At 46.5% G+C, this 26,702-nt stretch overlaps 2 protein-coding genes across 2 annotated transcripts; one reads left to right on the forward strand and one right to left on the reverse strand.

Annotated features, from left to right (window-relative positions):
• Window positions 1–1,095: 1,095 nt before the first annotated feature.
• On the forward strand, window positions 1,096–13,167 carry LOC148687063 (E3 ubiquitin-protein ligase TRIM10-like). Its single transcript, XM_088663665.1, has 8 exons — window positions 1,096–1,243; window positions 3,719–4,181; window positions 5,297–5,392; window positions 5,787–6,017; window positions 6,677–6,699; window positions 7,426–7,544; window positions 9,065–9,097; window positions 12,179–13,167. Exons 2-8 carry the CDS (start codon window positions 3,771–3,773, stop codon window positions 12,742–12,744), a joined length of 1,479 nt encoding a protein of 492 aa, XP_088519791.1. The 5' UTR covers window positions 1,096–1,243; window positions 3,719–3,770; the 3' UTR covers window positions 12,745–13,167.
• Window positions 13,168–16,566: 3,399 nt separating this feature from the next.
• LOC118080988 (zinc finger protein RFP-like) lies at window positions 16,567–25,511 on the reverse strand. Its single transcript, XM_035107072.3, has 7 exons — window positions 24,831–25,511; window positions 23,410–23,505; window positions 22,135–22,371; window positions 20,654–20,676; window positions 19,518–19,636; window positions 18,280–18,312; window positions 16,567–17,567 (listed from the first exon to the last, which is right to left on the reverse strand). The coding sequence occupies exons 1-7, from the start codon at window positions 25,269–25,271 to the stop codon at window positions 17,056–17,058; spliced, it is 1,461 nt and encodes a 486-aa protein (XP_034962963.3). The 5' UTR covers window positions 25,272–25,511; the 3' UTR covers window positions 16,567–17,055.
• Between the last annotated feature and the right edge of the window lie 1,191 nt (window positions 25,512–26,702).

Here is a 26,702-nt window from a genome sequence, read left to right on the forward strand (position 1 = left end):
AACTGTAAATTATGGTTGCAAATGAGTGGGGGCTTCAAACAATGGTACAGTGGCTTAAGAGTTGATGGACATGAGGTAAAGGTAAAGGGACCCCTGACCATTATGTCCGGTCGTGACCGACTTGGGTTGTGGCGCTCATCTCGTGTTATTGGCCGAGGGAGCCGGTGTACAGATTCCAGGTCATGTGGCCAGCATGACAAAGCCACTTCTGGCAAACCAGAGCAGCGCACGGAAACGCCGTTTACCTTCCTGCCAGAGCGGTACCTATTTATCTACTTGCACTTGACGTGCCTTCGAACTCATAGAATCATAGAGTTGGAAGAGACCACAAGGGCCATCCAGTCCAACCCCCTGCCAAGCAGGAAACACCATCAAAGCATTCTTGACATATGCCTGTCAAGCCGCTGCTTAAAGACCTCCAAAGGAGGAGACTCCACCAAACTCCTTGGTAGCAAATTACACTGTCGAACAGCTCTTACTGTCAGGAAGTTCTTCCTAATGTATAGGTGGAATTTTCTTTCTTGAAGTTTGAATCCATTCCTCCGTGTCCACTTCTCTGGAACTGCTAGGTTGGCAGGAGCAGGGACCAAACAACGGGAGCTCACCCCGTCGCAAGGATTCAAACCACCGACCTTCTGATCGGCAAGCCCTAGGCTCTGTGGTTTAACCCACAGCGCCACCCACATCAAGATACTAGGGTTCAAAACCCCACTCAAACCAGGTGACTTTTGAGGCCAGCCACAGTCTCTCAGTCAAGCCAACCTTGCGGGCCGTTGCAGGAAATAATAAGACAGAGGGAGAGAATCATGCATGCCACCTTGACCAAGCTCCTTGGGATGCAAAGGCAGTAAGGGTCGTGGTTTCGAGCCCCACATCGGGCAAAAGATTCCTGCATTGCAGGGGGTTGGATTAGATGACCCTCTGGACCCTCTCAGCACTACAACTCTCCGATTCCATGAACAGAACAAAAGAGCTGTTGGCATGCACGCCTTCTCCTGTTTCGGGAGGGAGTGCTAGGAAGGGGTTAACCGGTCCAGGGGCGGAGTGCAAGCGAGGGCTGGGTCCAGAGAACTGAGGAAGCAGGAGCTACGGCAGATCCAAGAGATCTGGAGAGAGGAAACAGGGGCAGCAGGCGGGGGGGGGGGTGCAGGTCGGAGAACGTATCTCTTCTTGTAGCCCAAGAGCAGAGGAGGGCGGAAGAAGCGAGGAGAAAGTCTCCCTAGATTGAACAGGTTGCACGCAGGTAAGCAGGCACCCACGAAGGTGCCTTATTTATTACATCACATTACTGGTTCGACAGTACTGGTTCTGCCATGGAATAGATGCTTTCTAGGGATTCGAGCCCCACACCGGGCAAAAGATCCCTGCATTGCAGGGGGTTGGGCTAGATGACCCTCTGGATCCCTTCCAGCTCTACAATTCTATGACTCTGTGGTTAACACCGCTGCCAAGATGTATTCGTATGCGTAAGCGCCTCTCTTGGAACCCGAGGGCAGGGCGGGGATACGACAGAACCGCTGCCCTGCCCTTCTTTGAGAGAAGAGGGACGCTCAGCGGTGGGATCCTAACTGTGCCTACCCAGGTAAGTGGGGTTAGGATCGCGCCGGAGAGTTGCCGCTGGCTAGTCCCGATTTGCACGCTGATTGGTGGGTCAGCAGCGCTGATCACAAGAGGCCTTTGTGTGCTCATTCTCTGCAAAGAAGCCCTTCCAGTCACCTGCTGCTGAGCATTCCTTCTGTCTTGTTTGCTGCGAGGATTAGTCGTTGTCAACTGCGGTGCTGGGTGTTTTTCTTGGTTTGTTTGCGGGGAGGCCAGATGACAGTTGCCTAAAGCAAGTGCTGTTTTCCCCTTTGCCTTCCTTACTGCAGGAAGTCAGTTCTTGGGGATTTCTTCCAGGAGATCTCCAGATCAGCTTTCATTGTGAAACCTATTGACACCAGGCAGGTCCCTTCGCTGAATAAGCTTAAAATATTTTTGTTTAGCCGTGCCTCTCTATGTTATCTTGATGTATTATTGTTAAATGTTTTCAACTGTCATTTCTTGTTTAATACTTAATTAAATATTTGGAATACAGTAATAATAATAATAATAATAATAATAATTTATACATACATACATACATACATACATACATACATACATACATACATACCTCGCCCATCTGGCCGGGTTTCCCCAGCCACTCTGGGCGGCTCCCAACAGAATTAAAAGCACAATTAAACATCAAACATTAAAAACTTTCCAAAACAGGGCTGCCTTCAAATGTCTTCTAAAAGTCAGACAGTTGTTTATTTCCTTGACATCTGATGGGAGGGCGTTCCACAAGGCAGGCCCTCTGCCTGGTTCCCTGTAACCTCACTTTTCGCAGTGAGGGAACTGCCAGAAGGCCCTCGGAGTTGGACCTCAGTGTCCAGGCTGAGCGATGAGGTTAGAGGTTTTGCTACAGTCAGCCAGTACCTAAATCCTAACCCTGAATTTCTGGGTACGCCGTTTTCATTGAGTCACAGAATCGTAGAGTGGGAAGGGACCCCAAGGGTCAACTAGTCCAACCCCCTACTGTACAGGAATCTCAGCCAAAGCATCCATGACAGATGGCTCTCCAACTGCTGCTTAAGAACCTCCAAGGAAGGAGAGGCCACCATCTTCCGATGGAGATCATTTTACTGTAGGAACTGCTCTTACCATCAAAAACTTCATCCTTCCCCAACCTGGCCCCCTCCAGACATTGTTGACCATTGGCTCTTATCAGCCCCAGATAGCAGAGCTGATGGTCATTCACAGGCCCCATTTTCTGTGCTTGGAACTCTTTCACCTCTTCAATAGCTTTGCTACCCATATATCTAGGGAACAACAGCAGGAAAAGTGCATCGAACCTGCGAGAAAGAAGAGAGAGGGTGGCCTGAGAGGTATATCTTGAGGGATGTGCTAGGGATGTAGAGAGGCATCATTCTCCATTCTGGTACCTCAGAAGTCGAATGGAATCCATTCCGGACATCTGCTCAACTTCCAAAACGTTCAGAAGCCAAGGCGCAGTTTCCGATTGGCTGCAGGAAGCTTCTGCAGACAATTGGAAGCCGTGGAAGCCACGGCGGACATTCGGGTTCCAAAGAACATTTGCAAACCAGAGCATTCACTTCCGGGTTTGCAGCGTTCGGGAGACAAAACGTTTCATAGAATCATAGAGTTGGAAGAGACCACAAGGGCCATCCAGTCCAACCCCCTGCCAAGCAGGAAACACCATCAAAGCATTCTTGACATATGGCTGTCAAGCCTCTGCTTAAAGACCTCCAAAGAAGGAGACTCCACCACACTTCTTGGCAGCAAATTCCACTGTCGAACAGCTCTTACTGTCAGGAAGTTCTTCCTAATGTTTAGGTGAAATCTACTTTCCTGTAGTTTGAATCCATTGCTCCGTGTCCGCTTCTCTGGAGCAGCAGAAAACCTTTCACTTTGATTCGCAAGGGGTTCAGGATCCAAGGTACGACTGTGTGTTGCATGCAGTCGTCGCAGTTAAACTAAATATTATTTCACTGTATTTTAATATTGTCCCTTGCTCTGGGATTGTGTGAACAATGAGGAACAGGTTGCAAATAAAATTGGCAAAGAAATAACATGCAGAATTAGAGCCTTTGTAGTGGTTGGATGGGGGACAATATTATCTCACAAGAGTTATTTCTTCCTTCTCTAGTCCGTTGCTATCCTGCTGTTCTCTTAACAGGGCCCGCAAGCTACATCCTTTAGCAACGGGGCTTAGAGGGTCTCTGCCCACCATGGCCTCAGCTCAGCCGTCCGCTTACATAGTGGAGGAAGCCAGGTGTCCCCTCTGCAAAGAGTATTTCACAGATCCTGTGAGCGTCAACTGCGGCCACAGCTTCTGTTGGGGTTGCATCAAGGAGCACACGGTGAACTGGAACGTCCTGTGGACCTTGAGGTGCCCCGTCTGTAGCACCATCCTCCAGAAAGGGAAGTTCCGGGCAAACTGGCAGCTGGCAAATATCGTGGAAAGGATTAAACTCCTTCCACTGAATTTGGGGGAGAGGGAGCTGTGCAAGAGCCACGGTGAAAAGCTCAGCCTGTTCTGCAAAGAGGACGAGAAATTGGTGTGTGCGCTTTGTCGAGAATCCGGAGAACATTGGACACACACACTGCTTCCGCCGGAGGAGTCTGTCCAAGGTTACAAGGTGGGAAATAACTTGATAATGGCATCCATTTCATTTTCTTGGGAATGCCAAATATAGCTCATGTTGATTCTTGTTATCTTTTGCTGGGGGAAAAAAATCCAAGCTACTCTTGCAGGTTTTGCTGTGATCAATTGGTCTGATTACAGGCATGGTCCGGTAGGGAGTGTCATTTTAGGGGGTGAAACTTAATTTTTGCAAAAACTTTCAGTGAGTGGTCTTAAAGTTATATTTTTGGGTGTGTGCTATTATTTTTGTGATTGGACGACATTTAGCTTGGTAGGTCTACGTTTGTTGAAGCAGCTGCACACAAACTGCTTCAGGAAACCATAGATTTCCAATTTTGCCTTCTGAAAATGTCAGGTAATGCTTGATAATAATAATAATATAACTGCAATTACTTGGCAATCATTTCTAATGATTTTTATGCCACGCCACACATATATTACTTACCAAGGGAAACCAAATTATATTAATTCAACAACAGAAACCTTTTGAACCCCCAAGTTATGTTAAAACTTTTTAACACCCCTCATTCTTAGAATTTGAAGGTTGAAAATTTCAAGATGCCCTAAATTGGCCTATGCTTTAAGTCTTTTTAAGTGATGCTTTTGATTTGACTATATATAGTGAATGAAGAGTTGACCAAAATGAAATTCCTTGTTCCTTTGGACACATTTGTTTCATTGATTTTCATTTTTTGCCAAATTGAAACAAATTAAATTAAAACAAATTTAATATTTTCCTAAATCTAAACAAATTAAACACCCCCCCCCAAAAAAAACTGACTTCCCACATGCCCCACTGGATGTGTCAGTGGTTGCTGGTGCTGCATCGTATTCCCCAGTTAATCCTAGTTTTTTTTATTAAGGATTTTCTTGGTTTACAGAAATATGTGCAATGTCTCTCGTAACATTTTTACAGATCAGTTTCATTTATTGAGACATTGGAAGGGAAAGGGGTACAGTTAATCCTAGTTTAACTTCAAACACTAAAAATAACCTTACATTATAATATACTTGCTTTTTAAAAAATAAAACTTAATTTCTTTTCAGACAACAATCCATCAATCAATTCCTGCACGTATATTAAATTAACATTCCCTCGTTTCTTTTCAGGATCGTCTCTACAGCTGCCTGGAGACTCTGAAGAAAGAGAGGGAGAAAGTTATGTCGTACAAAGAAGACACAAAAAGGGAAAGCGAAGTCTTGCTTGTAAGTGTTGCTCTTATTGAGAAGTGAAGGACTATATCTGTACAGTCGTATCTTGGAAGTTGACCGGAATCCGTTCTGGAAATCTGTTCGACTTCCAAAACGTCCGGAAACCAAGGCACGGCTTCCAATTGGCTGCAGGAAGCTCCTGTAGTCAATCAGAAGCCGCATTGGACATTTGGCTTCCAAAAAAAAGTTCGGAAACTGGAACACTCGCTTCCAGTTTTCGATGAGCCGAAAAGGTTCGGCAACTAAGTTGTTCGAGATCCAAGGTACGACTGTATTGGGGGTGAGGAGCTGGTGTAGGCCGGAGGTGGGGCTGCCAGGTTGATCTCCCTGGATGCATTGTTGGGGGGGGATCGCCTCCTTTTCTCCTCCTCCTGTCTGCCTATTTCAGAAGCAAACAAAAGCGAAGAGGAAAAAGACGTTGCTTGAGTTCAGGCAGCTGCGCAAGTTCCTGGAGGAGCAAGAGAAGCTCATGCTGGCCCAGCTGAAACAAGCAGAGATGGAGATCAGGTGGAAGAGAGACGAGCGCATGGCCCAGCTGTCCGGCGAACTCTTTGCCCTTGAGTGCGTCCTCCGGGAGGTGGAGAAGAAGCGCCAGCAGACAGCCGGCGAGCTCCTGCAGGTAAAATGGTGGAAGCGCAGCCTGGGCTGCTCTCCAGTTAGCAATTGTGTGGCTCCTTCAACCACTCAAGAAATGAAGGGGCCCGGTTCAGGAAAGTCAGAGGCACTACCAGATTTCAAGACACAGGCCAGACATAATTTATAATAATTTATTCTTTATTTGCCGCCTATCTGGATTGCTCCAGCCAGTCTGGGTGGCTTCCAACAAATTATAAATCCACAGTATTAAAAACTTCCCTATACAGAGCTGCCTTTAGATGTCTTCTAAAAGTTCTGCTGGGAGGGCGTTCCACAGGGCGGGCGCCGCTACCGAGAAGGCCCTCTGCCTGGTTCTCTGTACCTTCACTTCTCGCAGTGAGGGAACCGCCAGAAGGCCCTCGGAGCTGGACCTCAGTGTCCGGGCTGGACGATAGGGGTGGAGACGCTCCTTCAGGTATATAGGGCCAAAGCCGTCTACTGTATATATTTACATTTATATATTTATACCCCACCATTTTCCCTGATGGGACTCAAGGTGGCTTACAGCTTTTGACTGGGCTGTCTTGGCAAGTCCTGCCACCTTGTCCCCAGAGGGCACCAGTCTCAATGCTGAAAGGGTCGTTGTAGTGTGGGTTGCTGCAAACACTGAATTCTCCCTTGCCTCTCTCTTTTCACCTGCAGGATATTAAAAGCTTCTTGCAGAGGTAAGTGGCTTAACTGGCAATTGGCACTACCAACCATCATATTCATGGTGTGTGTGTGTGTTTGTTTGTGTGTGTGGTGTGTGTGTGTGTAGATACTGTATATTCCTGCGTATAAGACTACTTTTTAACCCAGGAAAATCTTCTCAAAAGTCGGGGGTCATCTTATATGCCAGGTCATATTTCTTATACGGCGAGTATATCCCAAACTCTTTATTTTAACTGCAAAAGTCGGGGGTCGTCTTATACGCCCAGTCTTATATGGCGGAATATACGGCACTCTCCTTCTCCTGGACTGTAGGTGGCAGCTAAATAGTTTTGAGCATGCCAGTGTCATATGGAGCTACTATTTTTCCCTCACATGTTCGACCGCGCTATTTTATTATGTGTATTTGTTTTTAAAACCGTTTATTTTATCTGTGTTTTGTCCGTTTTATTATTGGTATTAGGTTGTCTACTTTTTTCTATAAGCCTGCTGATATTCCTGTGAATGTTTTATGTTATGTGAACTGTTTAGAGGCTTTAAAAAAAGCTAAGTGGTATATAAATTTCATTACATTTCCCCCCAAAATGAAAAAATCATTGAGGGGCAATTGCCCCCTTGCCAATACACCCCCCTCTCTGCCTCCAGGCTCTCTGAAGTGTCTCCCCAACACATCCTTTTCTTTTTCGGCTTATTTGGGAATACGGGGTTGGATGGACAATGGGTTAACATGGTTGTTCTGCCAGGTGTGAGGAAAAGGAGGCATTCGAGAATCCCGAGGCTTTTTCTCCTGAACTGAAGTGGAGGATCTGGGACTTCTGCGATAAAACCTCTTATCTAGAGGGTGCCATGAAGCAGTTCAAAGGTAAGGGGGAAATGGATGCAAAGATTTGATACAGAACATCTTACATGTCCAAAAGTGAGCTTGAGGCCGGGGGAGGGGGGCGGCTCTCAGTCATAGCTGCAGCTTATAAGGGTGGCAAGGAAAGTTATTTTCGGCTTCCCTTATTTTTTTTAAAGAAGAGTAAGTTTCTGTTCCTTTTCCTTGTGGAGATAAAAGGGGAAACCTGTAGGGATTTTTCTACCCAATAAAATAAAACTGCCTCCTGCTTCCTCACTAAGAGGTGAAAAGGGCTTGAGGTAACTGAGGGACATTAGGCATTTATTTCAAAATATAATAGAACTGCTGCTTGCTAATTAATAATTAGTTTCTTTAATTTATAATACGTTTAAAGAACATTAACCACTTGTGTTGGCTGTTCAACCTTGACTAGTGAATACAGGCTCCAGCCAGGTGTTATTAACTAAACTACTGAGCCTCTTGGGATTGCCGATCAGAAGGTCAGCAGTTCGAATCCTGATCTGTCCCAGCTCCTGCCAACCTAGCAGTTTGAAAGCATACCAGTGCAAGTAAATAAATAGGTACCGCTACAGCGGGTAGGTAAACAGGGTTTCTGTGCACTCTGGCACTCGTCACAGTCTCCCGTGCACCAGAAGCAGTTTAGTCTTGCTGGCCACATGACCCGGAAAGCTGTCTGTGGACAAACACCAGCTCCCTCAGCCTGAAAAGCGAGGTGAGCACCACAACCCCTTAGTCGCCTTTAACTAGACTTAACCATCCAGGGGTCCTTTACCTTTTACCTTTTCCTTATTAACTACAATCTCTATCAAGAGACATTACTCCTAGCCTCGTTTGTTATTATATTTTAGTTTAGAATGTATGTTTCAGTGTTTTGATGACATTGTTTTATTGCTTATATTTTTATCATTGATTTCATACATGTAAACCACTGAGAAGCCATTTGGGCAAGCAAGCGGTATATAAATGAATAAATAAATAACAATGACCCAGGCCTGCTGCCAGGGCCGTCTTAAGCACCTCTGGCGCCGTGGTGTGACAGATCCCTCCGGCGCCCCGTCCCGCGCTGTTTCCCAGCACAGCGGGCGGGTGCAGTGCGCAGCGTGGCTGCCGCGGGCACTGCTGCACGACGGGCGGGTGGGCTCAGCGCGCAGCGCGGCTGCCGAAAATGCGGCGGAGCGGCCGGCGGGCAGGCACAGCTGTGTGGCGCCCCCCCCCAGCGGGCCGGCACCGTGGCGCCCTGCGCCACCCAGCCTGGCCATAGGGCCGGCCCTGCCTGCTGCAGACTTTTCTTAGTCTGATGAGAGGAAATGGGAATTCAGGAGGCTGAGCTGAATTTAAGGTGATGGAGGAGTCACATTAGAGTTGAGGGGAATACTTCTCCGCCATCAAAAACATGTTCCAGTTTTTACTTAACCCTCCCACTGAAATGGGGGGGGGGGAAATGTATGAAATGATATTGACAAGATTTGCTTTAGGCACGGCAGTGTGATCTTAATCTCTCACTCTTCTTTTTCCCTTCGCAGACACTCTGGTATTTGGAGTCAAGGTGCAAGAAGGTAAAATTTTGGCGGCTTTTGAGGGAAAACATTTACGGGAGGTGAATCTTGTGAGAGAACTTTCATTGTCATCTCATGGTTCTGTCCTGGTGGCTCTGAAACCATCCGTGGAAAGTTAAGGGAAAGTTCCATGGCTATTGATATACAGTGGGACCTCGACTTACTCGACATCCGACGCGCTTACGATTTTTTCGACATCCGAACGGAAAACCCGTTCGCGGCTAGATGCGGTTTCCTCGACTAACAAATTTTTAGATGCGGTTTCCTCGACTTACGGATTTTTCCGTTTCCAATGCATTCCTGTGGGAAACTCGACTTACGAAGTTTTCGACCTACGAGTGTGCATTCAGAACGGATTAAATTCGTAAGTTGAGGTCCCACTGTATAAGTATCATTACAGCCATACCTCATGATACGTCCACTTCATGTTGTGTCTTTTCACATTACTGACTCACCGAACCCGGAAGTCCTGGAACGGGTTACTTCCGGGTTTGGCGCATCCGTAACCTGTGTGCATTGTGCAGAAGCACTAAATCGCGCTTTGCGCATGCGCAGAAGCACTGCATTGCGTCACGTGCGTGCGCAGATGTGGCGCTTCATGTTGCAGCCTTGTTGCGAACGGGCCGCCGGAACGGATCCTGTTTGCAACATGAGGTACCACTGTATTAATATTATTAAAATTATATTTTTATCCCACCCTTCATCCCAAAAGAAGCCCTTTGTCAGGAAGATAAAAGAACTTATTCTACTGGATCAGACTAAGGATCAAGCTATATTTTCCTCTGGCGGCTGTGCCAGAGCTTTTTTCCGGCTCCAGAAGTAAGCTCAGTCCCCCGATCTGATTTAGGATTCAGCCATGGTGGTGGTGGGGCAGCTTTGGGAAGGAAGTTTGTGGGGACTTTGCCCTTTGCTGTTGACCTGAGGCGTACCTGCATACCAACAAATTGCTTGTGGGAGGAGGTCTCTGTTCAGGTTGGGGCCACAATAGGCGACAAAGGGTTAAAACACTATTCCACACGGACCAGACCTAATCCAGGTCTCGAAGGCTGTGCTTTCTTTGGAGTAAAGGGGGGGATCAGTGATACAACTGCATGCTACATCCTAATCGTAGTTTGAATTCCGTAGCATGACATTAATGGCAGCACATTGTTGAGGTCAAAGGGGGTCCAAGCTCATCGAATCCACTCCTAACAGTGGCTGTCCAGGTAATTGTGGGAAATGCCCCAATCCTGAATGCATTGAATGCAGGCCTTAATTAACCATTAAGCTAAATAAGGGCCTGCTTAGGGCTTCAAGGAAAGGCAGGCACCACAGAAATTTTCCATTGCTGGATTTGCCACGGACCACGTGGTGCAGCAAAACCACGTTCCACAAAAAAGGCTCCCACAATTAATGGAAAAATTGCATATATTCACACACAATAATAATAATAATAATAATAATAATAATAATAATAATAATAAAATAGTAATACTGTAATAGTAATAATAAATGATATATGGTTTACTAGTGTTTCTATTTTGAATTGGATAGATGTGAGAGCACCAAAATCGTTCATGCATTTTTAATACAGAAACAAAATACTCACATCCCACATTCCCTTCCCTCCAGCCACCACCAATTATTCATACCAATCACTGCATACAACTAAATACCTGGTGACCCCCCCCCCATTTCCCCTTCCCCTGGTTTCTTTGCTTTTCAGGTATTCCAAATCTTTAATCTTCACATTTCTTCCTCTGTTAATTTCTGTTAGCTCCTATTCTGCTGGATTTACTCAATACCTGCTAGGTTCTTTACTTGTTTATACTGGTTCTTAAAATATTCAATAAACATTTTCCAGTCCTCCTTTTATCCTTTTCTCTTATCCTATACCTGCCAATTCAGCATACTGAAGCATTTTAAATTGCCACTCTTTCTTAGTGGGCGCCATACTCGTTCTCCACCTTTGTGCCAATAAGATTCTAGCCACAGTGGTGGCACATAATAATAAATTCTTTTGTTTCTTAGGGACTTCTGTTGTTACCATTCCCAAGAGGAATGTCTCAGGCTTTAGGGGGGAAGGTGTTTTTTAAATATCTTTTAAAACACATTGTAAATTACTTCCCAGAATTCCCTAATTACAGGACCACTACATGTGGAAAAAAGATCCCTCTACAATAGCACCTCAGGTTATGCAACCCTCGGGTTATGTAAACTTCAGGTTGTGAAAGCGGCAAACCTGGAAGTATTTGACCAGGTTTCGCCCTGCGTGCATGCGCAGAAGCGGTCTACCGCTGCACTCACACGTATAACAGTGATCCTCGGGTTGCATAAACCTCGGGATCTGCCCGGACCTCTGGAACGGATCCTGTTCGCAACTGGAGGTGCCACTGTACTTCATTGCATTTCCAACATTTGCTTTTTCTGTTTTATATATTTTCACTAGTTTGGCAGGTGTTTAAGTACCATAAGTGGGTCATTTTCATCATATTTTCTTTTAATGAAGAAGGATACCTGAAGGAGCGTCTCCACCCCCATCGTTCAGTACCGAGGGCCTTCTGGCGGTTCCCTCGTTGTGAGAAGCCATGTTGCAGGGAACCAGGCAGAGGGCCTTCTCGGTGGTGGCGCCCGACCTGAGGAATGCCCTCCCATCAGAGAAAAACAGCTACCAGATTTTTAGAAGACACCTGAAGGCAGCCCTGTTTAGGGAGCCTTTAAATGTTTAATAGATTATTTTATTTCATTTTTCTGTTGGAAGCCGCCCAGAGTGGCTGGGGAAACCCAGCCAGATGGGCGGGGTATAAATAATATATTATTATTATTATTATTATTATTATTATTATTATTGCATAACATGCCATAAGATTCATATTTACTGTCCATAAATTCTCCCATAGCTCATAATTAATATTATGACCCGCATCCTGGGGCGGCAAAATCTTAGGGCCTCTTAAAGTCTTAATCCAGCCCTGGTTGTATGGAAATTCTATTGATTTGAGAGGGAGTAGCATTCTTGAGATTGTATCAGGTCTTAAATCTGTCTCCTGGTTAAAGTGACTTCTCTTTCCTTCCCTCATAACCCCACCGAATCCCCAACAGAACATATAACTCTGGACCCAGACACAGCTCATCCCAACCTCATCCTGTCTGAGGATCACAAAAGCTTGAGATGGGGAGATGAGTGCCAAGAGCGGCCGGACAACCCGGAGAGATTCGACAAGACTCCTTTTGTGCTGGGACGCGAGGGGTTTACCTCAGGCAGACACTTCTGGGAATTTGCTGTGGGAAGTGACGGAGGGTGGGCTGTGGGGGTCACCAGGAAATCTCTGAGCAGAAAGGGTGTGCTGTCCTTGAATTCGAAGGAAGGGATTTGGGCTGTGGGGAAGCTGGGCAATAGATACTCTGCCACCAACAACCCCCACTATTCTCCTCTGACCCTGAGCGGGGAGCTCAAGAGGATCCGAGTTTTTCTGAACGTTGAAGGGGGTCGGGTGGCCTTTTTCGACGCTGACAGTGGAGTTCCCCTCTTCACATTCTCCGGTGCCTCACTTTCTGGAGAGACACTTCTGCCTTTGGTTTTTCTCAGGGACAAAGCCCACCTCACTCTGTCACCTGGAGATGGCTCCCTCACAGGCCATGATGATATCGCTCTGTTGGGATCCTGATAATTATTTGGTTCAATGTGGGAACGTGCTCCTCAGGGCGCCTTCTTTATAGGTCTGAGAGAACCAGGCCCCAGATTCAAGGACATCCACCCTTCGTGGGCCCAAGTAGTCCTAGTAGGAGAGAGAGAGCAGCTGTTACTTAGTGCTTAATAATAATAATAAACTATTCTATTTAAGACCCAGGACTCATTCCAGGGTTTTGAGGACTCTTAAAGTATCTGTGGTTATGGCTGCTATCTTTTTTTACCCAGACTGCAATGTTCAAAGTTCTAGTTTGGGCAAAAAGCCACAGCAACACTGCCTCCATCAATTTGCTCCTTGATGTACTTCATGGTGGAACCAGGCTTGTAAAGACTTAATTGATGCTTTCCCCCAGGAGTGACTATTAATACCACAAATTAATTACATTACTTTGATTAATTATATGTTGTTGTTGTTTAGTCATTCAGTCGTGTCCGACTCTTTGTGACCCCATGGACCAGAGCACGCCAGGCACTCCTGTCTTCCACTGCCTCCTGCAGTTTGGTATATATTGGTCCAAATACAGAACTGAAAAAACCAACATGAGCTTCCATTCATAGGCAATCTGAGAATTCCTGCTATACCTTTATTTCTTACAGTGGCAGTAATTGCGCATCATGGTTGTTGAGAAGATCCATGTATCTGTTCTCACCCCGATCTTAATTTCTATTTTTCTTCTCTACCTGCCTACCTCACAAAACCTTTACAAGCTGTTAGTGAGATGGAGTGGAAAGAAAACATTCATAGTTTCTATGCAGGCAGACCAGCATGACATTCTAGGCAAAACACCTTTCTTCAAAGAGGCCTACTTATTTGTTGTTTAAAGTAAACGGACCCCTGACCATTAGGTCCAGTCGTGACCGACTCTGGGGTTGCGGCGCTCATCTCACTCTTATGGCCGAGGGAGCCGGCGTACAGCTTCCAGGTCATGTGGCCAGAGTGACTAAGCCGCTTCTGGTGAACCAGAGCAGCGCACGGAAATGCCGTTTACCTTCCCACCGGAGCGGTACCTATTTACCTACTTGCACTTTGACGTGCTTTTGAACTGCTAGTTTGGCAGGAGCTGAGACCGAGCAACAGGAGCTCACCCCGTCGTGGGGATTCGAACCACCGACCTTCTGATCGGCAAGCCCTAGGCTCAGTGGTTTAATCCACAGCGCCACACGCGTCTGTTTAGCAAGCACCAAATGAGATGTAGCCTATGAGAGAAGGGGATACCTATTTTGAAGCAGGTATAGCTAAATCTGATTGATGCAAGGGAACATTATTTCACAGTGGGAGAATACATCCCTACTGGGCCCCCAGCATGGCTGCTGTGGGTCCCTGGATGTCCCTCCTGATTTTCATTTTTTTAAAAATGTCTTGGGTTGGTTGGGGAGGTTTCTTGTTTCGGCAGGGAGCATTAGCTATTTTGGTCCGTGTTTTATTTGTTCGGGGGGGGGGGTTATATATGAATATTTTGCCTTGGGGGCGGTGAGCAGTACTGGTTTTTCCCCTGCGAAATGGGTATTTTTTGGTGCCAGCAACAGTTTCATAGATTTCTAACAGGTGAACCACAGCTGAGCAGATCCAGATATTTACCTGCAGAGAGAACCTCTGATTACTCCTTTGCATAATGTATAATAAACATGTTTTGGTGATGTTTTAAATGTGTACAGATGTTTACTTACATTTAAAAAAAGGGTTCTCTTTGCATGGTTTTTGTGTCACACTTCCACCTCACAAAAATGTCGGTCTGGTCTTATTCTTCCTCTGCCAAACTCTGGGAGGGGAGAAGCCATGAATGCTCCTATCCCAATTTAGTGTTGCAACAACCATATGAGAAGAGTGGGTAGCCCAAGGCCACCTACTGAACACCAGGAGCTGAGCAAGAATTGGGAAGCCAACTTCACAATTCCTGTTCCTATAGGCCACAATATTGAAACTAAACTCAGTATTTAAAACAAAACTAGTGTGCTAGGTAGAATTAAGAGTAAATTTGGTGGTAACATTATTCTGTGTCGGGGGAGCACTTCAACCTACAGTGGTACCTTAATTCGTTCTGGAGGTCCGTTCCTAACCTGAAACTGTTCTTAACCTGAAGCACCACTTTAGCTAATGGGGCCTCCTGCAGTCGCCGCACCACCAGAGCATGATTTCTGTTCTCATCCTGAAGCAAAGTTCTTAACCCGAGGTACTATTTCTGTAACCTGAAGCATTTGTAACCTGAGGTATCACTGTATTAGAAAAAGAGCCTCATTTTGGGGGGAACTGAGTGAGGGGTGAGAGAGAAGCAGGGAAAAAAAACTTGTCTCAAAATGCAGGAGGAAAACACCCAGAGCCTCCTTCATGAATTGGCCTAATCTTTTAAAGTCGTCCAACTGGTTCACTATTCCATATATATATATATATATATATATATATATATATATATATATATATATATATATATTCCATATATATGGAAGACACCCTGTACAATAAGCTAAACTGAGCTAAGCCCTTGTGAATGATATGAACTCATTGAATTACATCAGCAGGTGGAACTCCAGAGGTTCACAGCTCCTCCATTCATAAAGACACTCTTTCATTGGAGGTTTTAAAGCAGAGGTTGGATGGCCATTTGTCATGGACGATTTAGCTGAGATTCCTGCATTGCAGGGGGTTGGGCTAGATAACCCTTGGGGTCCCTTCAAATTCTACAATTTTGTGACACTGTGTGCATCTTTAACAGCTAATGGAAGTCTTATTGGGAGAGACGGGGTGGGGAAATAAAACCAACGTTGAAATTCATAGGCTAGAGGCCGTGCCCTAGGGACGGGGGAGGTTATTTGTGACTTTTAAAACCACTGCCATCTCTTTAAGAACTAAGCAAAAGGAGCTCCACAAAAGGGAATGAAAAAGCAAAGCCCATTTTTGTTATTACATTATTGTTACTGGAACCAATCCTCTCCCAAGATGCTATACAAAGCTGTCAAAAACGCTCTTAGCAAATGCAAGATTATTGAACCTTATTTCAATATATGATCACAGTGGTGAGACTTTCATATGCACAAAGATGGAAAAATTCAACATTAACTACCATGGAGGAATGGTGGTTAAAATTATTGGACTTAGCAAAAATGATGTATTTAAATCATTGTCCACATTTACTAAAGATTGGAAATGCCATAGACTTTTTGCGTGACAAAGAAAACAAACTTATGATAACTGGGTTTGAGGACTGAAAATAATGTTGGCTTATAGAAAGTGGATTTTGGGGTGATTTCTTGGAGTGGATGTGTAGAATAATTTTCTGTATATAGCTGACAGATGATGAACCGCAAGTTCTCTTTTTCCTCTTTCCTTTTTCCTTCATCTTTTTCTCTTCTTATCTCTTTCTGGGTCTGTGTTCTTATTTAGGTTTTTTTTTTTTCATTTTGATAAAAATATGTTTGACATTAATCTTTGTATCCCCCCATTATATATGTGTGTGCACGTGTGTGCGTGTGTGTGTGCGCACGCTCTTGGCAAATGTTTGATTTTATCATTCATTCTGATCTGGACAGAAACTCCATCTAAGCCTAGTAGATATCTTGGGTCTCCTTAAGTAATCATTGCTGGCTGGCAAGGAAAAATAAGAGGAGAGTTCCTGGATGCTAAGGTCCAAGTCTGGGGCAAGTACTCTTTGGGGAGTTATCTCCCAGCAGAGATTTAAAACTGCAAAATTTGCTGCAAAGTAAAGCATGGAAATATAGGTTGTTAGACCTTTACAATATGTCATTCTAAGTTCCTTCTAAAGTTCCCCTCTTCCCCTAGCATAGAAAAAGGCCACACGTCTGGTAAGTTAAAAATTGGTTTACTTACAAACTCTTCAGAGGTCAGGTTCATGTGTTTTTCCATACATCAGTCAGAAAACACAGGCGGTAAAACCTGGCTTTGTTACAATGGTGAAAGCTCCTAAATTATTGGTATAGGAACTCAAGAGATGATTCTAACAGCCATGCGGCCTGAGCTGCAGCAACCTGCTCTGACCTTACACATTGAGCTTCTCGGGTAGACTGATGTTGAATAAAGGCTTTGATTGGCCTATCTTCTTCCGAAGGAGTGCCCTAGCTAAGCCTGGCAGGACAGCTTACTCTATCACATTAACCCCTTAGTACAGGCATCCCCAAACTGCAGCTCTCCAGATGTTTTGGCCTACAACTCCCATGATCCCTAGCTAAAAGGACCAGTGGTCAGGGATGATAGGAATTGCAGTCCAAAACATCTGGAGGGCTGCCTGCCTTAGTACATTAATTAGACTTAAGCATGTTGGTTATATGAGGTTGGCTATCCCACAATTCTGAGGTAGGCTTTCTCTTTCACCCAAAACACAGGAAGGAGGGTCTCATCAGAGAATGAGGCTCCCATGAATGTGTAGATCAGGGCTCCTGTTTCAGCATTGAAAAAAGACACTTGCTTCCCCTGATAGTCCAGAGTCACTCGGATCCTCTCAGGCTCCCCACTCAGAGGAAGGTAATCAGGAGGGTTCAAGACGCAATACCCATGATTAATCTTTCCTACAGCCCAGAATCCTTTCTCGGGACTGAAGGGAAAGAAGCCTTTTCTCCTCACAGACTTCCTGGAGACCCCTAAAGCCCACATTCCCTCCCCTCCCAGAATGACTTCCCAGAAATGTCTCCCTGCTGTGAATCCCTCACGTCCCAGCACCGAAGTCAGTTTGTTGAATCTCTCAATGTTGTCGGGCAGTTCTTGCTGTCTGTTTCCCCATTCCACCTTTTTACCACCCTCAGACAGGATGAGCAGAGGATGAGCTGTGTCTGGATCCATAGTTATATTTGCTGTTGAAAGGTGGAGGGGTGGCGGGGGGAGAAGAGGAAAAGAGGAGGAGAGGCGGAATCAGTTTGAGAGACAGACAGGCATCTGGATACATAACACACCCCAGGAATCACAATCCACCTCAAATCAGCAGGATTTTCTTGCATTGCATCCAGGACTGGGATTCTCCTTTCCTCCTTCCAAGACCTGCCCACAATAAATCTCAGTGAATTGGGTTTCTGTTGTCTTTATTCGAAATATTTATAATGTGCCCCTTGTGTCCATCAAGCGGTCTTATACAAGAAGCAAAACCACCTAGAAAACATTTACTCAGCTCTTCTGCGGGAGCAAGTGTCAGTCATCTGAGTGGTAAGTGGATGGTCCAACCCACTTGTCATGGCTGATCCACAGGGATGGGAGAAGACAGTATCCAGCAAAGCAACATGGAGCTGGATTGTAAGCTGTTTTTATATTAAGTCCATATTCAATCCATCCAAATTGATGAAGGACAAAATTTGGGGTCTATTTCCCCCCCAGAAATCTCCTTTATCACCATTTCTCAACAGTTGGATACATGTTGTGCCAGTAAGTTCCTTTTCTGCCACATCCCCTCTAAACACCCCTATAGGGCTCATAACGATAATAAAGCAGTTGGTGTTTCCGAAATCTGTTTGACACCAACGAAACACCAGTCTCCATTCCCTTCCCAAGTGTCATCCTCCATAGAAAATTTACCTTTCTGAAACTGTTGTCTCATTAACAGAGTGTCTGTGAGAAAAATAAAGATAGGTTATACGGTAAATCAGAAGCTCTACGAGGTTGCACCTGAAATAAATATTGTACAAGAACAATCACTTCGCAACAAATCATATCTTGTTTCCTTCTTTTGAGTAAAATATAAAGTGGAACACGTAATTAACAACAAGAAAAGCATAGGGAGAACAGATTAAAGTTAACTAAAAATGTGTAACTCAGAAGTGGCAAAGTGTACTTAACACCAACAGCATAAAATAAGCTGTGGTGGTACCTTGGTTCTCGAATGGCTTAGTTGTCAAACAAATTGGCTTCCGATTGCTGCAAACCAGAAGTAAGTGTTCCAGTTTGCGGACGTTTTTTGGAAACAACATCCGACACGGCTTCCACTTGAGTGCAGGAAGCTCCTGCAGCGACTCGGAAGCCACACTTTGGTTTTCGAATGGTTTCTGGAGTTGAATGGACTCCCGGAATGGATTAAGTTCGAGAACCAAGGTACCACTGTATTAAAAATTTGGAAATGAAGAATGGTAAAGATACTGCCCAGTATTCACTGCTCGTTCCGCAGGTTCTCGTTCTCATCCAGGATTTATTAGTTAGGATAGGGGTTGTGATTCTGTTGCTATGTAGTGGGGTGGGTGGGTATTTTGCCCCAAAATCTTTCTGTAATGGAATGCAACCCGTGACGGGAAGGGAATGGAGGGAGATCTTTTCCGGGATGCAGAAACTTGAAATAGCAAGTTGCAGTCATTCATAGCAAAAGTCAGGATATGTAAACAAGTTTCACGTGGCTCCCTCTGAAGCTCTTTTTAGCAGATGTCAGTATTGTACAGTGAAATATGGGCAGAAAGGAGGTCTAAAGATTATCTGGGCTTGCAATTATTATGAGGATTGGAATTCAGTGTGGGTACAGGAGATTATTTGTAAATGTAAACTGACACATGTTGGAGCAGAATACCTAGGCTTTGCTATATGCTTAGTGCAAACGGCCTTGATTTGTGGCAGCCCCAATTTCTCCCCCCCTCCCTCAGTGCCCCAGAACAACAACGTATATAAGGCATTCTGGGTGAAAATGGTGTCTTGGCCCCTGAAAAGGAAGCTTTGCTGGTGCTACTGCTGTCTGTAGGAAGAACAAAATAAAATATGATAAGAACCCGAGACATTAATTTTGGAAGTCAAATAAGGCCCGGCACAAAATCCTTTCAGTCATTCTTCATTACCTTTGAATTGCTTCATGAATTCCTCTAGAGAGGAATTTTTATAATGGAATTCTGTGATTCTCTGCTTCAGCTCTGGAGGGAAGGCTGCTGGATTCACAAGTGTCTCCATTTTCTCACTCCTGGCGGAGAAAAACCAATATTAACTCCTACAAACACAGAATTCTTGGCAAAGGAAAAGAATTGAGAGGAGGGAGAAAAAACGAGAAAGTCAAGGGTGGGGAGTGAGACACTGAGGGGAGGAGATTCTTCATCACTGCAGCAGTTTGTACTCTAAAGCTAGATACCTGAGGGCCAAAACGACCACCCCATGTCTCTGCAACTCCCCTGAAAGAACACTTGTCATGTACTACCACCCTGCTCAGGCTATCTCTGCTCCAACTTCACTGTGTTATGACAGCACATCACAGTTTATTTCTCTATTTGACACCCTCCCCCCACCCCAGTGAGATGTGGAGAAGAGAAAGATGGCGGTTGCTGTTGGCAAAACTGAGGTGTTCCTTATAACCTCCGTCCTGAACATGAGTGGCACCTTGAAGTTGCAAATTACACCATGAATATAGTCCACCCCCTTGTGAGTAGCCCCACCGCATGGATGCCTCGTGAGACAGGTGTGCTCATGGAGACCAACAGCTTCCTCTTGGTGACAGTTAAGCTCAAATATTTGTTTCTTGAGGGACCTTGGCTTTGACAAGCTACATATATTTTGAAAACTGGTTTTAGAGCAGAGGTCCAGCAGGACCTTCCACAGAAGTACAACCAAATCAAATTATTTGTCCAAAGCCCATCCAGGGGACCCCCATGTTGACTTTGGACCTAGACGTTGAGCAAACAGAGAAGGCAATGTTGCTTTAGACCAGGCATCCCCAAACTTCGGCCCTCCAGATGTTTTGGACTACAATTCCCATCTCCCCCAACCACTGGTCCTGTTAGGGATCATGGGAATTGTAGGCCAAAACATCTGGAGGGCCGCAGTTTGGGGGTGCCTGCTTTAGACAGCTGTTTTATTGTGTGGGGTTTTTTTGTGAGGTCTCCCCTCCTAGCAATTGAGAGTGGAGGGAAATAGTGACAGGTAAGGGAAGCAAGGGAGGGGGTGACTGGTGGTAGCAGGATATCCACCGTGAGTGGGATCCACCTACCTCGGCAAGGTTCTTCCAACACCCTAGAAGGAAAGAGAGAGAGAGAGAGAGGAGAAGGAATTCAGTGCTTGCCTCAGGCCATGCTATGAAGATGCCTCAGACCAGGGGTAAGCAAACTTTTTCAGCAGGGGGCCGGTCCACTGTCCCTCAAACCTTGTGGGGGGCCCGAACTATATTTTGAAAAAAATAAATGAATGAATTCCTATGCCCCACAAATAACCCAGAAATGCATTTTAAATAAAAGGACACATTCTACTCATGTAAAAACATGCTGATTCCCAGACCGCCCATGGGCCGGATTTAGAAGGCGATTGGGCCGCATCCAGCCCCCGGGCCTTAGTTTGGGGACCCCTGCCTCAGACCCTGACTAGGATTCACTCTGGCCCTCTGGCCTGCCTAGCACACACCACACAAGGACTGGGGGTGTCATTTCCCCCAAATGTGAGGGCAGTTTTTGTTGTTGTTGTTGTTGTTGCTGCTGCTTTTCCTGCTTTCCCATGGGGTTGGGTGGGAAACCACATGAGGTAATTAAGTCAACAAGGAAAGTGGTGCCCTTTTAATGACTTGGAAGGTGGTTGACTTAAAACAGGGGGAATGGGGGGGCGACCCCTGGGCTGCCCCCAAGAGGGAGAGGAGGAAGATGGCACCTCGGGGGTGAGGAGAGGAGAGGACCGCCACAGCCACTGGGGCCAAAGGGAAGGACGTGGCTGTTGTGGCGGGAGCGGCGCCTGTGATGGGGGAGATATGAGGGTGTGGGTAGTTGTGGTGCTGGTGATGTGGTGGCAGGGAGGTGGCGAGAGGTTCAGCAGCTCTTGGGAAACCTCCACCGCTGTTGACGCTTCCTTGCCCAGCCAGCTACTACCGCCACTTCCTGTGGTGGGCGCTTGGCAATGAGAAGCGGGCATCCCATAGGCCTCTAGGAGAGTTTGCTACCAAGGCATGTTGCTTCACTCTGATGAGAGACCTGGCTCTCAGCTCCAGACTCCACTTCCTTTCCGCTGCTTTTTTAAGTGAATTAAGCGCACCATAAAGAAGGCTGATCGCCGAAGAATTGATGCTTTTGAATTATGGTGCTGGAGGAGACTCTTGAGAGTCCCATGGACTGCAAGAAGATCAAACCTATCCATTCTTAAGGAAATCAGCCCTGAGTGCTCCCTGGAAGGACAGATCGTGAAGCTGAGGCTCCAATACTTTGGCCACCTCATGAGAAGAGAAGAATCCTTGGAAAAGACCCTGATGTTGGGAAAGATTGAGGGCACTAGGAGAAGGGGACGACAGAGGACAAGATGGTTGGACAGTGTTCTCGAAGCTACGAACATGAGTTTGACCAAACTGCGGGAGGCAGTGCAAGACAGGAGTGCCTGGCGTGCTATGGTCCATGGGGTCACGAAGAGTCGGACACGACTAAACGACTAAACAACAAGCGCTCCAAGGTTTGGAATCAGTGCAAGGTGCCTCTCCATGACGAGGCTGTTTCTGACCTGCAGGAGATTACTTGCTGGCTGCTGCTGCTGGTGTTTCTCTTCCATCTCCTGCATGATCCTTTCGAGAGAGGAGAGTTTCCAGGAGAGCCTGGCCAGTTGCTCCTCCCTATTCTTTGCAATCTCCATCTCCACCTCTTCCATGTGAGCCAGAAGAACCTGCTCCTGTTCTTCCAGAAACTGCCGTAATTGTCTGAACATTTCGACCGTCTTCTGTTTTTCCATTTCTGTTAAAAGCTAAAAGAAGCATTTGGAAAGAGGAGAAAAAGCAGAACATCAAGAGGTAGGTTATGGGAATTATCATCATCATCTGTTAAATATGCATATTGCCCTTCATTCATCTGAAGATTCCAGGGGAGAATTCCACTGGAAGGGCACCTCAGATATTCTACAGACCACAATCAAAACAATAAGGCCTTATTCAGGCACTTCAGTAAATGCTGGTGATGGGATGGGAACCTACACAGACATAAGTGTTGCTACAAAAGTACTGCCTTCCACATTGAGGGGGGAGGCGGGAATCCAGGGTCCTCAGCCCCCTCACATATTTACTTTAACACTTAAAGAGGGTTGGTGTTTCCTAAAGATTTACAAGAGCCCAAACTTAGAAAGGCCTTTCATTAAGAATTTTTACAGGAGACCAGGGGTGGATATACATTGATCTGCTAAACTTTTTATAAATAAAAAATAACGTTCTATAGTCCTGAATTGAAGACAGGAGTGCCTGGCGTGCTCTGGTCCATGGGGTCACGAAGAGTCAGACATGACTAAACAACAACAAATCCTGAATTGCAATTTTCCATTATTGAAGGCTCGCTCTGGTGTCACATTTTAATAACACATTTTAACGTTATAAACGACGAGTGTAGATGTGCCCCAGGACAATTCCAAACAACCGATAGCTCTGCAAAGCAGGACAGAAGAACTTTTGGGATGCCTTCATTTTATATTACTCCAGAAAAGAATAACATTTGTTGATTTAAGTACTTGTTCCCAGGGCCGGCTCTACGGCCAGGCTGGGTGGTGCAGGGCACCAGGGCGCCCGCCTGCCAGGGGGGCGCCGCGCAGCTGTGCCCGCCCGCCCGCCGCGGAGCTGTGCCCCTGGCAGCCGCGCTGTGCACTGCACCCGTCCGCCCGCCACGCTGGGAAATGGGGCGGGGCGGGGCAGGGGCGCCGGAGGGATCCGCCGCACCACTGCGCCAGGGCGCCAAATATACTTAAGACGGCCCTGCTTGTTCCCCTTGCAGCAGTAGTTGAAAATGAGGCAACACTTACAAGCAGGTCTCTGCTTTCTTTTTCCATGTCAGCTTTGTATCCCAGAATTTTCTCTCTCTCTTTTCTCAGTACCTCCAGGCGAGTACAGATCAGATCCTGAGGAGAAAATATGAGCTCAAATGGGTGGGTGAGAAAGAGGAGAGAGGAGGTGGAAAAGAGGCTTGCTTCCTGCCATCCCTTCCAGTGCCTGGGGATAACTCAGGCCTTACAGCCTCTGGAAACAGACACTGACCATCAGGTAAGAATTTCTTCTTCTTCCATTAGGTAAGAATTATGAACATAAGACGAGCCTGCTGGATCAGCCCAGTGGATCAGGCCAGCCTCCTGTTCTCACAGTGGCCAACCAAATGCCTGTGGGAAACCGACACTAGTTTTGCTTCAGTAGTGCATTCCCAGCACAGAGGGAAAGACAGAACACAAAATGCATACATACAGAGAGATACCCCGACAGACTTCCCTGTTTGCAGGTAGAGCCCTGAAGGACTGCTAAAAAGTGGGAAGGAGTCAGCAGCAGGTGAGAGATCAACCCAAAGCAGTTGAGGGAGCTTGTTGTTGATGGCATCCCTCTGTCTCGGGAAACAACGGAGGAGTGCGCCTTCGGGGGTGAAGTCAAACTGTTGGAGTGTTACAGCGCCAGCTGTGGCTGTAGAGACTGATATGGGAGAGACATGTTTTGTTGCAACTGGGGCAGATGAAGGCGTCCGGTTTTGCTGTTACAAATGCACCATGGCATTTCTTCTCTCTGCGCTCCTCCCTGACCATTAGGTCCAGTCGTGACCGACTCTGGGATTCCGGTGCTCATCTCCCGTTATTAGCCAAGGGAGCCGGTGTACACAACCTGACTCTCTTCAGGCTCTGCGATCGTCTGCAAGGGATTCCCAGGTGGTGGGGTTAATGTTGCCAGCCTTCATGCCATTTTTGCAGACATCTTTGTAACACAGTTCCCCACAGAGCACAAGGGCATTACACCACCTCCCTGTTTCTCTATTGCTGATAGGAATTGAGTGAAAAAAGAAAGGGTGACATGATTTTTTCGAGACATGGTGGAAGAGAGGGCACTTGTCACTAGCCAGACAAAAGAACGTTCTTCTATAGCCAGGCCTTTGGCTTGGAGGGTTACTGGTTTGTTTTTGTTCTTGTTTATTTTGTGTTCTCGCTTTGTATTTTCATGCTGTGAACCATCCTGTGATCTTCGTACTTTGGAACCCTGGCACCAATTGGGAACTAGCAGGGAGGGAAAGAATCTATCTATCTCTCATCTATCTATCTGTCTGTCTGTCTGTCTGTCTGTCTAAGGCTTCCCCATGCACTTATTTACATACCAAAACACAAGAATGTAAACTGCAGCCTCAGAAAACTTCCCAAAAAGGATCAACAGCTATTCGCACAAATCACCAAGATCCAGAATGAAGTTCTCCTACCTTGTTTCCATGTTCCTTGGATTTATCACATGCCACACAGATGAGGGGTTTGTGGTCTTTGCAGGAGAGTTTCTGGGGCTCCTGGGGCGTCTCACAGACTCCCTGCTCTCTTCCTTCTCCCTTTCCCCCCTGGAGGTTGAGCTTCCTGGCTATTTCTACCACATTTGCCAGCTGACGGTTTGGCTTGACGCTGTTTCGCTGAGCCGTATATCTGCACTGAGGACAGGATCCCCCAGTTTCCAACTCCCCCCAGTACCGGGTCAGGCAGGCTCGGCAGAAGTTGTGCCCACACCCTGAGATGATCACTGGATCCTTGAAATATTCCAGGCAGATGGAGCAAGTGGCTTCATGACAGAGATCCTGGATGGGATTTGCATCACCACCAGCAGCAGCAGCAGCAGCCATGGCTGTGAATGACTCAGGATCTCTCCCGCCCGGCATGAAATCGCCAGCACAGCCAACGACCAGCCTCTTAAAGGGGACTCCTGTTCAAATGATGGGCATGAATGAAGAGAAGAAACATTTAGAAAATTCTGTCTATATGTTACAACTCACCCATTATTTTTAAATTAAAGCCAACAAATTGTTCCAGCAAAGCCCCTTCCACTCAGATGATCCCCCATGCACTGGCGGAGGAAGAGGAGTCCCGGTGGGCTTCCATGGGGCTCCCCGCCCCGCCCCCAGGACGCGCGCCAGCCCCGCCCCCGCCTGCTCTCCGCCGCCACGCCCCCGTGCTGGAGCATGAAGCTCGGCCACTGGCGCCATGCACACCTTTCCAGCTGTCAGTCACTGCGCATAGAATGTCAACTTTGCTTCGCCTAGCCTTTAACTTCTATTTTGTTACAGGAGCTGCAGAGTTTGTTTGTTTTTTGCTGCCATCTACCAATAGGAACGCGGGTTCGAATCCCCATGATGGGGTGAGCGCCCGTTGTTTGGTCCCTGCTCCTGCCAACCTAGCAGTTCGAAAGCACTTCAAAGTGCAAGTAGATAAATAGGTACCGCTCCGGTGGGAAGGTAAACGGCGTTTCCGTGTGCTGCTCTGGTTCGCCAGAAGCGGCTTAGTCATGCTGGCCACATGACCTGGGAGCTGTACACCGGCTCCCTCGGCCAATAACAGGAGATGAGCACAGGAACCCCAGAGTCGGTCACGACTGGACCTAATGTCAGTGGTCCCTTTACTTTACCCTTACCAATAGGAGCAAAAATGGACTTCTACAACCTGATGACCAAACTGCTGCAGTGCACTCTGGTTTCCATCACGTTGTCCCATTGCGCCAGAAGCGGTTTAGTCATGATCCGGAAAGCTGTCTGTGGACAAATGCAGACTCCCTCGGCCTGAAGCGAGATGAGTGCCACAACCCCATAATCGCCTTTGACTGGTCTTAACCGTCATGGGGTCCTTTACCTCAGCGTTTCTCAACCGCTGTTCCGCGGCACACTAGTGTGCCGCGAGACGCTGGCTGGTGTACCGCGGCGTGCGGCGACGAGAAGGGCGATTTGCATTGTCACGTGCCTGGCGGCCGCCAATAAACAACACTGACCCGCCGGAAAGCAATATTTCTCCTCCTCTTTCCCAAAGCTCAGTGCAAACGAGCCTGGCGGACGCCAATATGCAGCGCTCACCCGCCGGAAAGCAATATTTCTTCTCCTCTTTCCCAAAGCTCAGTGCAAACGAGCCTGGCGGCCGCCAATACACAACACTGACCCGCCAGAAAGCAATATTTGGCAAGTGTTTCTTACAGTCATAATTATAATATAGGGCGGCACAGAGTTAAATTTTTTAACTTTTTTAATGGTGGTGTGCCTTGTGATTTTTTTCACGGAACAAGTGTGCCGTGGCCCAAAAAAGGTTGAGAAACACTGCTTTACCTT

This window comes from Zootoca vivipara, chromosome 2, assembly GCF_965207765.1.
Source record: "Zootoca vivipara chromosome 2, rZooViv2.hap1.1, whole genome shotgun sequence".
Lineage (NCBI taxonomy): Eukaryota > Metazoa > Chordata > Lepidosauria > Squamata > Lacertidae > Zootoca > Zootoca vivipara.

Excerpts from the sequence above, each read along its gene's own strand:
- LOC118080988 (XM_035107072.3), bottom strand. The coding sequence starts at position 25,271 with ATGCCGGGCGGGAGAGATCCTGAGTCATTCACAGCCATGGCTGCTGCT. Across the intron at positions 22,372-23,409 it reads AAGAAAGCAGAGACCTGCTT|CTTTTAACAGAAATGGAAAA; the intron begins GTAAGTGTTGCC and ends TGCTTCTTTTAG. Across the intron at positions 18,313-19,517 it reads ATTCATGAAGCAATTCAAAG|ACACTCTGTTAATGAGACAA; the intron begins GTAATGAAGAAT and ends TTTTTCTCACAG.
- LOC148687063 (XM_088663665.1), top strand. The coding sequence starts at position 3,771 with ATGGCCTCAGCTCAGCCGTCCGCTTACATAGTGGAGGAAGCCAGGTGT. Across the intron at positions 5,393-5,786 it reads GGGAAAGCGAAGTCTTGCTT|AAGCAAACAAAAGCGAAGAG; the intron begins GTAAGTGTTGCT and ends TGCCTATTTCAG. Across the intron at positions 7,545-9,064 it reads TGCCATGAAGCAGTTCAAAG|ACACTCTGGTATTTGGAGTC; the intron begins GTAAGGGGGAAA and ends TTCCCTTCGCAG.